This window comes from Prionailurus viverrinus, chromosome X (genome assembly GCF_022837055.1).
Source record: "Prionailurus viverrinus isolate Anna chromosome X, UM_Priviv_1.0, whole genome shotgun sequence".
Classification (NCBI taxonomy): domain Eukaryota; kingdom Metazoa; phylum Chordata; class Mammalia; order Carnivora; family Felidae; genus Prionailurus; species Prionailurus viverrinus.
Genome location: NC_062579.1, coordinates 83,284,120 through 83,298,451, shown reverse-complemented (window position 1 = coordinate 83,298,451; position 14,332 = coordinate 83,284,120). Strand labels below are relative to the sequence as shown.

General features: G+C 36.7%; 1 protein-coding gene across 2 annotated transcripts in view; it reads left to right on the top strand.

The window, feature by feature from the left end:
* The window catches only part of AMMECR1 (AMMECR nuclear protein 1), a 111,619-nt gene that overhangs the window by 38,834 nt on the left and 58,453 nt on the right, over positions 1-14,332 (top strand). Inside the window, exon 2 of one of the 2 annotated variants that reach the window (XM_047844441.1) lies at positions 12,464-12,574. The exons of the other annotated variant lie outside the window; for it this stretch is intronic. Within the exon in view, the coding sequence (XP_047700397.1) occupies positions 12,464-12,574 (111 nt within the window). The remainder of the gene's footprint in view (positions 1-12,463; positions 12,575-14,332) is intronic. 2 annotated transcript variants of the gene reach the window in all.

The following is a 14,332-nucleotide window of genomic DNA, read 5'->3' as shown; positions in this document are numbered from 1 at the left end:
TTACTGGAGTTCATACAGGACCGAGAAATATTTGAATTCTTACAGCAAGAGGTAGGAGACCTTGTTGAACACCCAGAGTATTAAACAGAGACCCCAGGAAGGTCATACGTTAGTAATAGGGTGAATGTTAGCCCTAAAGTAAAGGGTACTCGGAACCCAAACTAACAAAACTTCAAGCCAAGCTTTGAAAAATAATTAGCTACAAATAATTTAGATGCATGACAAAACAAACTTCATTTCTTTGAAGCAAGACAGTAAAATCAAAACACTCAAAAATATAATGATTATAATATTAGATATCCCCCAAATTATTAGACAGTCCAAGAAGCATTAAAAATGTGACCCATAATCAGGAAGAAGTCAGTCAATAGTAACAGAACTGAAAATGATGGTTATAGAATTAGCAGATGAGGAATTTAAAACCACTATGAAACTATGTTCAACAATTGAAAGAAAAGCTTGAATATAATGAGGAAAGAAATTGAAGACCTATAAAGAACCAAATAGAAATTCTAAAGCTGAAAAGTATAGTATATGAAATGAGAAAGTCACTGGATGAATAGCAGATTAGATTGCACTCTGGAAGAAATGATCAATGAATTTGAAGATCTAACAATAGAACTTATCCAATCTAAAACAGACGATGGAAAAAAAAACAAAGAAAAAGAGTTTCAGCAAACTGTGGGACAATGTCAAGTAGACTAGTATACATGTAATTGGATTTCCAGAAGGAAAGGGGAGAGAAGGATAGGTATAAAAAAATAGTTGAAGAAATGATGGCTAAAATACTCCCACAGATCCAAGAAGCTCAATGAACTCTAAGTGGGGTAACCACAAAGGAAACCACACTAAGACTATTATAATTGAGTGCTGAAAACAAGTGTTAGAGGGAGCATTTGAAAAGAAGAGGGAAAAAGAGACATATTACATACAGGAGAACAAAGATAAGAGATCCTGTATACCTCATCAGAAACAATGCAAGCAAGAAGACAGTGGAAGGACATCTGTAAGGTGCTAAAAGAACAAAAGTACTGTCAACCTCAACTCCTGTCTCCAATGAAAGTAAAAAATTAAAGCAAAAAGAAACAAAGGTGAAATATATTTTTTTCAGACAAACAAAAACTGAAAGAATTGTCACCAGCAGACCTGAACTACAAGAAATATTAAGGGAGGTTCTCCAGGATGAAGGAAAATGATTCCAGATGGCAATCTGGATCTCTACAGAGTAATGAAGAGTGCCAGAGAAGTGCAGTAAGTGTGGGGTAATTAAATAAAGACTTTTTCCCTCATTTTAAAATGTCTTTAAAAGTTAAGTGATTGTTTAAAGCAAAATTAATAATCTGTTGTGGAATTTATTTATAAGGTATATAGATCTAAAAGATATGATAATAGTCCCAAGGGATGGAAGGAATGAAATGGAAGTATGCTGCTAAGGTCCTTATGTTAAAAGGAGAGCAAGGAAAAGATGGGGAATGTAAAAACAAAAATATAAATATGTAGACTTAAACACAATCATTTCAAAGTTACATTAAATATAAGTAGTTCAAATATTTATGCAAAATGCAAGACCCAACTATGTATTATCTATAAGAAACCAACTTTACGATTAAAGACACAGGTTAAAAATAAACAGATGGAAAAAAGATATGCAAATGCTAGTTATAAGAAAGTTGGAGTGACTGTGTCAATATGAGACAAATTAGACCTCACGACAAGCAGTTTTACCAGGGAGAAGGAGGGACATTTCATCATGGTAAAGTGGTTAGTTCATCAAGAACACAGCACAATACTAAATATGTGTGCTCCTAACAAAGCTTCAAAAGACATGAAGGAAAAAAAAAAAAGATACAACTGAAAGTATAAATACACAAATCTACAATTAGATTTGGATATTTCAGTGCCCTTAACTCAGTAATTGATAGAATATGTAGACCAAAAAAAAAAAAAATCAGTGAGGAGTTAGAAAACCTGACCAACACTACTATACCTAATCAACTGTATCTAATTGACATTTATGAAACACTGGAGCTAAAACTACCAGAATACATTTTCTTTTCAGATTCACATAGTGCATTTACTAAAATAGACCACATTCTGGGCCATAAAACAAGCCTCAGTCTATTCAGAAAAATTGAAATAATACAAAGTATATTTTCTGACCAAAATGGAATTAAATGAGAAGTCACTACCAAAGGGATAGCTGGGAAATTCACAAATATTAGGAAATTACACAGTACACCCTAAATAAACCATGGATCAAGGAAGAAATTATAAAAGAAATTAGAAAATATTTTGAACTGAATGATAATGAAAACACAACATTAAAATTTGTAGGATGTAGCTTGCACAGTGCTTATTGGGAAATATATAGCTTTAAAATAAGATCTAAAATCAATAATCTAATAATCCACCTTAAGAAGCAAGAAAAATGAGGAGCAAATTAAACCATAAAAGGAATAAAATATTAGAAGAGTAGAAATCAATGAAATAAAATATTAACAATAGAGAAAAATCCATGAAACCAATAGCTAGCTGTTTGAAAAGATCGATAAAATTGATAAACCTGTGGCTAGACTGATACGAAAAAGATAAAAGCACAAATTACTAATATCAGGAAGGGAAGAATAGACATCACTATAGATCCTACAGACATGAAAAGGATAAAGGAATGTTGTGAATAAGTTTATGCCAATAAATTCTACAACTTAGATGAAATGGAAGAATTCCTTAAAGGATACAAATTACCAAAATTGACTCAAATAGAACTAGAAAACCTGAATGGCCTTATTATCTATTAAAGAAGTCGAGTTTGTAATTAAAAATCATCCCATAATTAAAATCTAAGCTCCAATGACTTTAATGTGAATTCTATCAGATATTTAAGGAACAAACCAAACTTGTAGAAAATAGAGGAGGACAAAATTCTTCCCAACTCATTCTATGAAGTTGGCATCACCATGATATCAAAAACTGAGAAAGCTATTACAAGAAAAGAAAACCACAGACCAGTATTCCTTATGTTTATATACACAAAAACCCACCACCAAATATTAACAAATTTAAAAAATGAACCTCACAGTATACACAAAAAATAACTCATAATGGATCATAAACCTAAATGTAAAAGCTGAAATTACCAAACTTCTAGAAGAGAATAGGATAAAATCTCCATGGCCTCTGGATAAAGATTCCTCTATCAGACACAAAACATGAACCAATAAACAAAAATCCATTAAGTTAAACTAAATTAAAATTGTGTGCTCTTCAAAAGATACCATTAAGAAAATTAAACGGCAAACCACAGACGAGTAAAATATGTTTGTAATAGACATTTGTGATAAAGCTTGGTATCCAAAACATACTTTTTAAAAACCTACAACTCCTGTAAAAAGAAGACAATCCAATTTAATTTAAAAATGAGTCAGGGGTGCCTGGGTGGCTCAGTCAGTTAAGCTTCCTGACTCTGGCTCAGGTCATGTTCTCATGGCTCATGAGTTTGAGCCTCACGTTGGGCTCTGCGCTGACAGCTCTGAGCCTGGAGCCTGCTTCACATTCTGTGTCTGCCTCTCTCTCTGCCCCTCACCTGTCTCTCTCTCAGAAATAAACATTAAATTTTTTTTTAAAATGAGTCAATGAAGTTAAACAAGCACTTCCCAAAAGAAAATATGTGAATGAATAGTAAGCATTTGAAGAGATGTTCAGTATCCTTAGTTGTCAGAGAATTGCAAATTAAAACCACAATGAGATATCCCCTCACACATTAACTTGAATTAAAAAAAATACTGAGTGTTGGTGAGGATGTGTAGCAACTTGCACACTCCTACAATGCTGGTAGGAAGTGTAGTTGGTATGGCTACTGGAAATTGGTACAGCCACTTGGCTATTTAAATAGTTTGGTCGTTTCTTATAAAGGTAAAACATACACCTACTTATAGCCCAGCAATTCTCTTTATAGGTAGTTACCTGAGAGGAATGAAAACTTACGTTCCCACACAAATTTGAATGTAGATATTATCATAGAAGCTTTATATATGATAGCCCCAAACTGTAAGCAAACCAAATATCCATCAGCCATATCCAAATTGTGGTATATCTATTCAGTGGAATACTACTCAGCAATAAAAAGGACCAAACACATGCATGAATGTCAAAAGCATTATTTTAAGTGGAAGAAGCTAGACCCAAGAGAGTGCATGTTGGATTATTCCATTTATATGAAATTATGGAAAAGGCAAAACTATAGGGACTGAAAGCAGGTTAGTGTTTGCCAGAGTCCAGGAGTGTGGAGAGGGACTTTATTGCAGAGAGGCACAAGGGAACTTTTAGGGGTGATGGAAATGTTCTGTAATTTAATTGCACTTTAGATTATGTGTATGTACACATTTGTCAAAATTCATTGAATTTTACATTTGAAATGGGTGCTTTTATAGTATAGAAGTTCTACTTTGGTGGGAAGTAGAAATAAAGGTGATTTTTTAGAAAGCACTTTGGAAGTGAGGATGTCAATTCCATGTTAAAAAGAAAAAAAAACAAACCCTCACCCTCTTGGGCATTTCAAAATAGAGGTTCTTGCAAGGTTGAACTCTTTCCTGCAAGGTAAAAGAGGGGAGGGGACAGGGGAAGGTAAAGGCAACCTAAGCAGCCCTGATACAAAATATGGTCTCAGTTGAGTGCTTTGCCCCTAGATCCTGCCTTTCTTCTAACCCCTAAAATGAGAGAATTCCTGCTTGCAGAATTCCTGCTACAATAAGCTGAGTCTCTCCAGCTCTTTTCTCTCAAAGGAGCAAGTAATCCAATTCAAGGACCTTGAAATCAAAACAGTTAACCTTTCTAAACCCCGAAAACTTCATAAACAACTACATCACAGATTTATTGCAGGTCTTATGAACCTGACAGATTACACTGGATCTCCTTGGAATGGGCAACAAGATGGAAATCTAGAATGAAGGAGCTAGATAGATTACTTTACAGCCCTTTTTATATTAGTGTTTAAATCTTTCAGCCTATTTATTTCCTATCTATTTCTGGTAATTGAGTGGGTTCTGAGGATAAGACAAGATGGTAGAGAAGCTAGATCATTAGCTGGGAAGTTAAGATACAGGTGAAAAACAAAACACAACAAAACAAAAAACCTTTAGTTGTTTTCATTGTTTGAAGTATTAAGTATTCCCTAACCACCCACCATACGGGTTATAAAATGGAACCAAACATTTGGTACCAAATACAGTTCCATAAAAGTTTTTAATTGGCATAAAAAATAAAAGTTGACTGTATCAAAGCATTCTAAAACCCCTGAATCCAGTTCTCCTAGCTCTCTTAGTTTTGCTTATATTGAGTTTAGAATACATAAGACTTCATTAGAGGGTCTTTTTTTGCCTGGTCTGTTTTATATTAAAATAATTAATTCTTTTCATAGTAAAGGCAGAGTCTCTACCCTTAAAGCTCTTTGAGCAAATTGCTTCAGAACAGGAATTCTGAATATAAATTATTTCATTTTGGAAATCTATAGCAATTTGTCATTTAAAGTTTATTTTATGAGTTTATGAGCCTCATCCTTAAGGTGCTACCTATATTAAGTTTAATACTCACTGCAGTATAAACTAAGACTAGAAAATATGTGTAAATTTAGTGTTTTTTTTTCCAATGCAGGCAGACCTTCTCATCTAATTTGGGGCCCTAAAAAATAAGACAGGCTATCTCAATGTATCAAGTCTGAGACTGAATTTGTCTTTTAACTTTTTTTTTAATGTTTTATTTATTTTTGAGAGAGAGAGAGAGAGACAGAGTACGAGCAGGGGAGGGGCAGAGAGAGAGGGAGACAGAATCCACAAAGCAGGCTCTAGGCTCTGAGCTGTCAGCACAGAGCCCGACGCAGGGCTCGAACCCGTGAACCACAAGATCATGACCCCAGCCGAAGTCGGACACTTAACCGATTGAGCCGCCCAGGCGCCCCTGAGACTGAATTTTTTTTTTTTATGTTTATTGAAAATCATTGATTTGGTCTTGCTAAAAGGAAGAAATGGTTCTTTCAGGTAGGAATTTGGCAGAATCAATCTAATCCCTTAAAGGATGCTTGTGATTTGGCTAGTTGTTTGCTGGTGATCATTACACTTGATTTATAAGACACACACACACACACACACACACACACACACACACACACCATTCAACCTTCCCAGTCATCTGTAAGACTTCAGGCTGTCTCTCTTCCTCTGGCATTTGCCAGTTAAATTAGCATTATAAAAACGAGGGAGGGATATAATGCTGCCATGATAGAATTTCTGGGAACACCAGGCAAAGTACTGAAAGGTTGGTAATTCCCGATTCCCATTTTCAGATATTTGTGGTCTTCTCTACTAACCCATGCTGTCTGTTTATGTAGGGTCTCCTTATTTTCCTGAGCCCCACGGGATACAGGCTATTTACAGAAGTTGGAGAGAGAGGAGTATTGTATAAGGCTGCAATGATGATTTGGTGTTTTTTCCTTATCTGCAGTAAAGGATTGGTGAGGAGGAGAAAAGTGTAAGATGTATTGGAACCTTACCTTCTCCGCTCACCCTCCCACCCCCATTTACTGCCTCCTACTGTTCTCCTTTCAGGGTTTCTTAATTTGAATTTCAGATTATCTGGAAGAGTTAAGCCTCATTCATCCATTAATGATTCATTCATTCATTTAAAAGCCTTATTAAGTAATATGAATTAAACAGATCAATACCTAGCTTGGTAGTTGCTAACCAGTGGTAAATGGAAATTTTCATATGGCGGGAATTTTGACCTGGCAGAAATTTGTAGATATTAGAACACTTGACTTTGATCTAGGGTGGCTAGACAGTAGGAAAAAAATGAAGGAAAAAGGTTGAGAGGGAGTCAGAAAGGGTGTTGGGAGACCCCCCAAAGATAAAATAGTAGGTTTTGCTATGGGCTTCTAATGGGAATAGTATAGAAGCTTGTAAACTGTATCTAGTGTTTCTGGGCTGATCCAGCATTTCTAGTTTGTCCTGATATCTTAGCTAATCTCTCCTTTCCTGGAAGGAGGAGAATGAGATTTGTGCTTACATGTTTACCTTTGTCATATTCCTAAGAATTTCTTATTCTCCAGTATCTTAGAAGACATCTAGCCTTGCTACTCACAGTTTTGTTTTCCTGCACAAGAAAGAAAATTTGGAGTACTAGCCAGATTTTACAACTAACTAGCAAGGTGACTCTGCACTTAGTCTCCCTGGATCACTTTTGTTTTTCACCTGTACAATGAAGAGGAAATAGGCAACCTCTTAAAATTTCTTTCAGCTAACAACCTTAGATAATTATATAAACTTTGAACTATGTGCTCAAGCTCTTGTAGGGGGTTGCTATGGACTGAATTGTGGCCCCACAAAATCAATATGTTGAAGCCCTAACCTCCACTCTGATGGTATTTGGAGATAGGGCCTGTAACGAGATAATTAAGGTTAAATGAAGTCATAAGGGTGGGCCCCTGATCTAATGGGGTTAGTGTCTTTATAAGAAGAGATGCTAATTCTCACTCTTTCTGAATGCTCGGAGAAAAGGCCAAGTGAGTACAAAACAGTCCTCTGCAGGCCAGCAAGAGCTCTCACCAGAAACAACCCTCTGGAACCTCGATCTTGTACTTTCCAGTCCCCAGAACCATGAGAAAATAAATTTCTATTGTTTAAGCCGCCTGGTCTGTGGTAGTTTGTTATGGCAGCCCAAGTAGACTAATACAGGATTTAACCACATTGAGTGCCTTTTTACAAATTGAATCTGTAGTTTGTATGACTTGTAAATGAGATATGTCACTTCCCTACGCTGAAACAGGAAGTGAAATGTTTTAACCTGGTGGTGGAGGGAAGACTCCACCATTTCTGTTTTCCCGTGAGCTCCTAAGTTCTGGGGCAATTATGGTATTGAGTTGGGTGTTATGAGTATTTCAGTTGGATTATTGAACTGCGTAGCAGAACCTGAGCATAGTTGAGAAGCAAGCATTCTTTGATGGCAAAAGAAAAGAACCATAACTAGGTAGCTTCTCTTTTCCCATATCTGTGTATAATACGAATAGCCTTGTTGAATACTCCGTTGTAGTCAGTAGCGTTAGACTGGTGGGGATCGATACCAGATTGTTAACATTACTAACTAAAAATCTCATTCTAGGGAGAAAAAATTGCCAGATCGGGGACTTGCAAATGTCTAAGGCTATTTTGTTTTCACCTGTTTCTGCCTTGGTATGGAGGAGATTTGTGGTAAAATATTGTTAGGTAAATATACCTTTTTCATAGCTGTACGTCTCCCACAGAAATCTGTCTTAATCTGTTCTGGTCTGCTTCAGTAGTATCAAAAGAGGGATGTGGGAAGTGGCATGCAGCTTGGACTGGGAGTATCCTGTTCAGATTTACCTTGCTTTTCTGTACTTTTGCTCATTCCATGCAATTACATTTCCGTGAGAGCCACTACTATTTGACCTGATGGTATTATTGGCTGCCAGTTGGCAGAGAGGATTCACCTAGATTAGGTGGTTACTTCCTTTTCCTGTCTGTAGACTTGGAAAAATGGAGAGAGTTTACTTTCCTTCAAAAGGTTTCTCAGAACGTAATGGTACAAAATGTTCACAAGTAGGAAAATTCCTTAAAAAGCTCTGTCTGGTTACTCTCAGATAAACATTTCCATTAATATTTCATTTCATTTTGAGCCCCCTTCTAGTTTGTAGTATTTTTTTTTAGTGTATGTAGGTGGCTTCAAACCATATGGTAAAAGTATTTTCCAAAAACATTCAATCTTTGTCTTACTCTGAACTGTTTTCCTTATTTCCTTGTCGCCAAGCAGCTCCTCTCCACAGGCACAAATCCCTTTTTCTACATTGATCTATCTCTGATTATGTTGATGTGGTGCGTCCTTTTGGGAACTCATACATGTTTAAGTAACACATTTAAGAATGAAATTGCCTATTCCCTCTGTGCATTGGGAAAAGAAAAATTTTTGTTGCTATTTTTAGGTAATACGGATTGAATGTTCCCATCGTCATTGCCCTGTACAGAGTCATTATCACACACAAGATGCAATCTCGTGTGCTCAGTGATGTTTATTCTGTTTCAGTCTACTTGAAAATTCTTTACTTCCCAAGTTCTTTCCCCCATCAGATGTTGTGTGTAGGTATTTTGGTTTATTTTAATCCCATGTATGTGTTCTTTTTAAAAATCCTCCATTGAAGAATAATCATAATACAATACTCTATTAGCTTCAGGTATGCAACCTAGTAATTCAGTATTTACAGACATTCTGAAATGGTCACCACAAGAAGTCTAGTTAGCGTCTGTCACCATACAAAGTTATTACAATATTATTGACTATCTTCCCTATGGTGTACATAACATAGCCTTGTACCCTGTAACCCCCTTCACCTGCTTCGTTCATCTGCCTCAGCCCCCTTCCTTCTAGCAGCCATCAGTTTGTCCTCTGTGTCTCTGGGTCTGTTTCTGTTTTGTTTTGCTTGAACACGTATGTGATCTTTATAAAGTACACCGGATAAGCATTTGTAAATGAGAAATTACTGCCCGAGATTTTGAAGGCATAGTTTGATTCTGTCTACCAAAAGGCTGGTTTCTTCCATCTTCAGGCATCTATCTTAAACACAGTGCAGTTATAAAGTAGCAGCCTCTCCCATAGTTGACACACACACTTCCCCACGATACCAACCCCCAGAGTGGATGTTGCCCCGGGGCAGGTAAGGAACAGGGGAAGTACGGACAGTTCTGCATCTGCATTACCTGTTGTGAGGTAAAGAGAGCTCTTGAGAGCAAATAGTCCGCAGCGCCTAAAATTCATAAAATGTTAAATCTGAAAGAGACCATGGCATGTTCTCGAGATTCGCAGGCTACTTTCCGTTCCCTCAAAGTGCTGTGCTCTATTACATCTCCATGCCCTTGCTGATGATGGAAAGGAGTACCTTTTCTCCCAGGCTACCTGGCTTACCCTCTCGCACCCCTACCCCTTGAATTCAGCGATAGCATAGCATTATAAGAAACCACATATAACTTTCCCTACTATGTGTCTTGAATGCCCTCCAATGTAGTTCAGAACCTAGTGATTAATTTGTATTTTTCTTCTGTTTACCCTTCAAATTTTGAATGAGTAGATGAGGATTATAGTAAGAATGATGTGCATATATATTTTAGTGGGATAAATAAGATAATTGAAGGCAAAGCACTTTTAAATATATTTTTTAAGTTTATTTCGAGAGAAAGAGAGAGACTGAGGGAGTGTGTGAGCAGGGTAGGGGCAGAGAGAGAGAGGGCAAGAGAGAGAGGGAATTCCAAGTAGGCTCTGTTCTGTCAGCTCAGAGGCCAACGTGGGGCTCAGTCCCAGGAACCATGAGATCATGACCTGAGCCAAAATCAAGAGTAGGTTGCTTAACTGACTGAGCCACCCAGGCGCCAGGTAAAAGCACTTTTAGATGACTTTCATTTCTCAGGTTTTTGATAGGGAATGAATTCACTCATACCTTTAGGTTTCTCAAGTCACCGAGGAAGAGAATATACCACTTAGTTCTGTGTCGTTGAGAAGCCATCATGGTATTTTAAAGACATGTTCGTATATGCGTTACAGTGTGATTCACTTGATTCTGAATCTGCCAAAGGACGTGTTATGTAGAGATGATTTGTGTAGGTGCTGTTATGGGAGAAGATTGGTATCTTACTGTCTGTGTAATGGTTGCTGACAGCGACTCTACCAAATTACAAAGTGAGAAGTAAAGAGATGAAATTCACCTGTAAAGAAAATATGTGGATTTTAGGATAGTAGTATTCGTATGAGTTAAACATTTAATTCTCGTCTTCCTGATAATTCTTAGTTAAGAGCAGTTAGAGAAATGGTCCCACTGGAGCATCAGTATCTTGTCTCAGGTTATTAGATGTTTAGGTACATATGAGTGGAAACAGGAAATCTGGAATCTTCTGTTTGCTTTTCATCTTAGTACCTTTAATGTAGGTCATCCAAAACTTGAATACTAACATTGATAATAATTTGGCCTTATACTTAAGTCATTTTTTTTCACTTCCTCTGGGCATTTGGTTCTTGGAAGAAGGTAGTACTTAGTACTGTTCCCTGCTTTGTATACGTTGTTTATTTGGGAACCTGTCTGCCCTTGTGGCTACCTGTCAGAATTCGGCATTATTTAAATGTTTGAGATGAGCGATTGAAGTACTTGAACAGGATCTTTTCTCTCAATTGCTAACTAGCGAGTACTTTAAATACAGAATGTGTTCTCCAACTCGAAAGCATATTATTAGAAATATATGACATATGGTATGTTCCCCTAAAATTTAAATTTTTAGAAAGCAGAAATGTATTATATTATACCAATAATACTGTGAATACTCAAATTAACATGAACCACCCCCAACTCTAGGGTAGTTCTCTTTACACAATGTGCTAAAATGTGTAAATTAACTTACTTTATAAAAAGTGACATACAGAGTTGCTTCTAACCAGAAAAGAATTGTTTTTACACTTACCCATTAATTGAGGCCGTCGCTGGTTTGCTGCAGCATCCAAACATCTACTGTACTAAACTTCATTTAAAACTATATTACTTTCTTGATGCCATTGTATTTGATGCTTAAGAGATTGTATTTGTTGACAGTAATTTTATCTAAAAGTTAAAATAATTTTTCTGGTTTCAGAGCATTACTTTGTTAATGTTTGCTCTTGCCCTTTACCTCTCCAAACCCTACTCGTTTTTTCTGGGCCAAGCTGAAGATAATAAAACTTGATGAAATTTTCTTCTGTCCCCGTAGACTAATTTATGGCATTTTGGGCACAGTTGAGAATACTTATTTTCTTTTGCCTTGTGTTAGTTAGCTGTGAACATGCCTGCCTTCTGTACTGGCTCCTACGACTATGCTTTAGGCAACCTTGTATTTCCCATAACTGCTTTCACAGTACTTTGCCCTGATATATTCAGTATTTGTTGAAATTTGGGTGGTGTGGGTTTTCTGTTGTTGTTGTTGTTGTTTGGTTGGTTGGTTTCTCTAAACTGGACTTAACAAATCAATTAGTAACTTGAGGTTTAAATGAGGACTCAGGCAGTCAGCCATGCTGGCGAAGGCTTTATAGTCAGGACTGCCCAGGTTGATGTTCCTATTTCATTATGAATTAACTGTGGAGCTGCCTCATCTGTAAAATAGGAATGTTGGTAATAGCATTACTCAGCGTCTGAGAGTTGTTGATGAGGATTAACGTAGATAATTTGTTTAAAACATTTATTGTGCTACCTAACTTATAGGATACACTCAATATATTCTAGCTATAGTTATTGTTAAATGCAGTCCCATTGGGCTAGACCCAGCCCCTTGGGGGCCTTTCATGTGGTCTTCATATCTCAGGCACTTAACCCTGCATATAGTAAATATTCAGTAAATAACTTGCTTGAGTTGAATTGATTGATTGACCCTATTTTTATCTTCCATTACAGCCCACTGTTTGTAACATGGAAGATCGGTCGAGACAAAAGATTGCGTGGATGCATAGGTACTTTTTCTGCCATGAATTTGCATTCAGGACTCAGGGAGTACACACTTACCAGGTGAAGACCAATTTTCGTTACCTCTGCTTCTACATTAAAAAAACAAAACTTATGAAACTTGAACCTGATACCTTCTTTGCCTGTCCTAAATTGTCAACATTCTTGACTCCTTTCACATCAGATTTTTTTCTTCTCTTCAACCATTTGCCTGATCTCTGGTGAAATGTTATTGCTACATATTACCATAATATAAAATACCGTGATTACATGTGTTCTGCCGTAGACATTGTGAAGTGTTTACCTTCAAAGGCCAGCTTTATTTTGTATAACTCGAAAACAAGTGGCCAGATGTCAGCGGCTTACCAAGATGTATTATTTCCACAGTAACACTGGGTCTCCTTTCTTAGGCTCTTTAAAAATTGTTGAAGTCTATTTCATCTTATACATGTTGTTACATACCTTTATGTACTTTTGAAATGAAAGAGGGGACCTAGGAAGAAAGTGATACCGCAGCCTGGTAGCCCTAAAATCATTCACCTCACCCAGAATTAATTGTAGCTTCCTTATTTTCGTTTCCTCTAACATGAGGACAGAGTCATGAATGCCCCATTGCAGTTGCTAAGACTTTGTCTTTAATTTCCAAACTCACAAAGAGCTATCGAGCATGCCATCTGATATTCGGGGGTCCAAGTTTATATTTGTTCCAAAATTATTGCAAAAGGAGAAAACTCCTTAAATAATAAGCTATTAGTAAAGGAATTTCCTGTTTTTGCTCACATTTCAGGGTGATTATCTGATAGTTTCTGTGGCTGTAATATTGTACATGTATCTGTCCAATAGGAAATTGGTCCCTACTGACTACTGGTACTTGGGGTATGTTGCTTAACCTCCAATAGATAAAGTAGTAATTACAGTATTTTGTTCTATCTACTTCATAGGGATGTTAGGGAGGTGTCAGGGGAATGTAGTAGTATTCAATCATTGCTTTGCTTCTGGATTAACATTGTGGAACATTCATTATTTTATTACAGAATTGCATAAATGTAGCTCATAGTACCAATTCATAAAGTGCTGAAATGTAGCTCATACTACCAATTCATAAAATGCTGGTAACTGAGTTTAGTATTCTTATATTTAAAGGTGTAGCTCACAACTATACTGTTTTCTTAGCTTACAGTGCAGCCCAGAAAGAAAAGCATAGGCATAGAGGGTCACCTTCATTTTTAGACCGACACAGGTATTAGAATTGAGTGTTTGGACTTGATTAAAAACCTACAGGTAGTAAAGGGGTCAAGACACACATTCTGGAAATGACTCGAACTTGCTAAAGATAGTGTAAATGCTGGCTGAAGCAAGTTGGATTTTTTTTTTCCCTGACCTGAAATATCATGGACTCATTTTGGGACTTTAGCAAATTCTGCCAGTGACTGCTTCTTTGGGACAGGTACATATGAAATTACTCTTTTAATAGCTAATCAGAGGCAATTTATTATCCCTTTCCAAAAATAAGTTGTTATAAGGAGCCCTGGTTCCTTGGTTATTGCTTTGAAAAAAAGGATTCTGTGGCCAAATTGAGTTTGGGGAACACTGGCTAAACAAATTTAAACAGCTGTGCTTACTGCAGGACTTCTTAGAACCTGTTATGTTAATAGTGTTGTGGACCTCTAGGAGTGAGATCTAGAATGTTGTGTTTCCCAGACTTCCACTTTTTTGACCACAGAGCCCTTTTATCCTCCCACTCCATTCATTGTCTTATGCCATTAGTATCCCAATGAGCACATTTTCAAAAACGTAAGTCTGTCATAAAATTACCAGTTT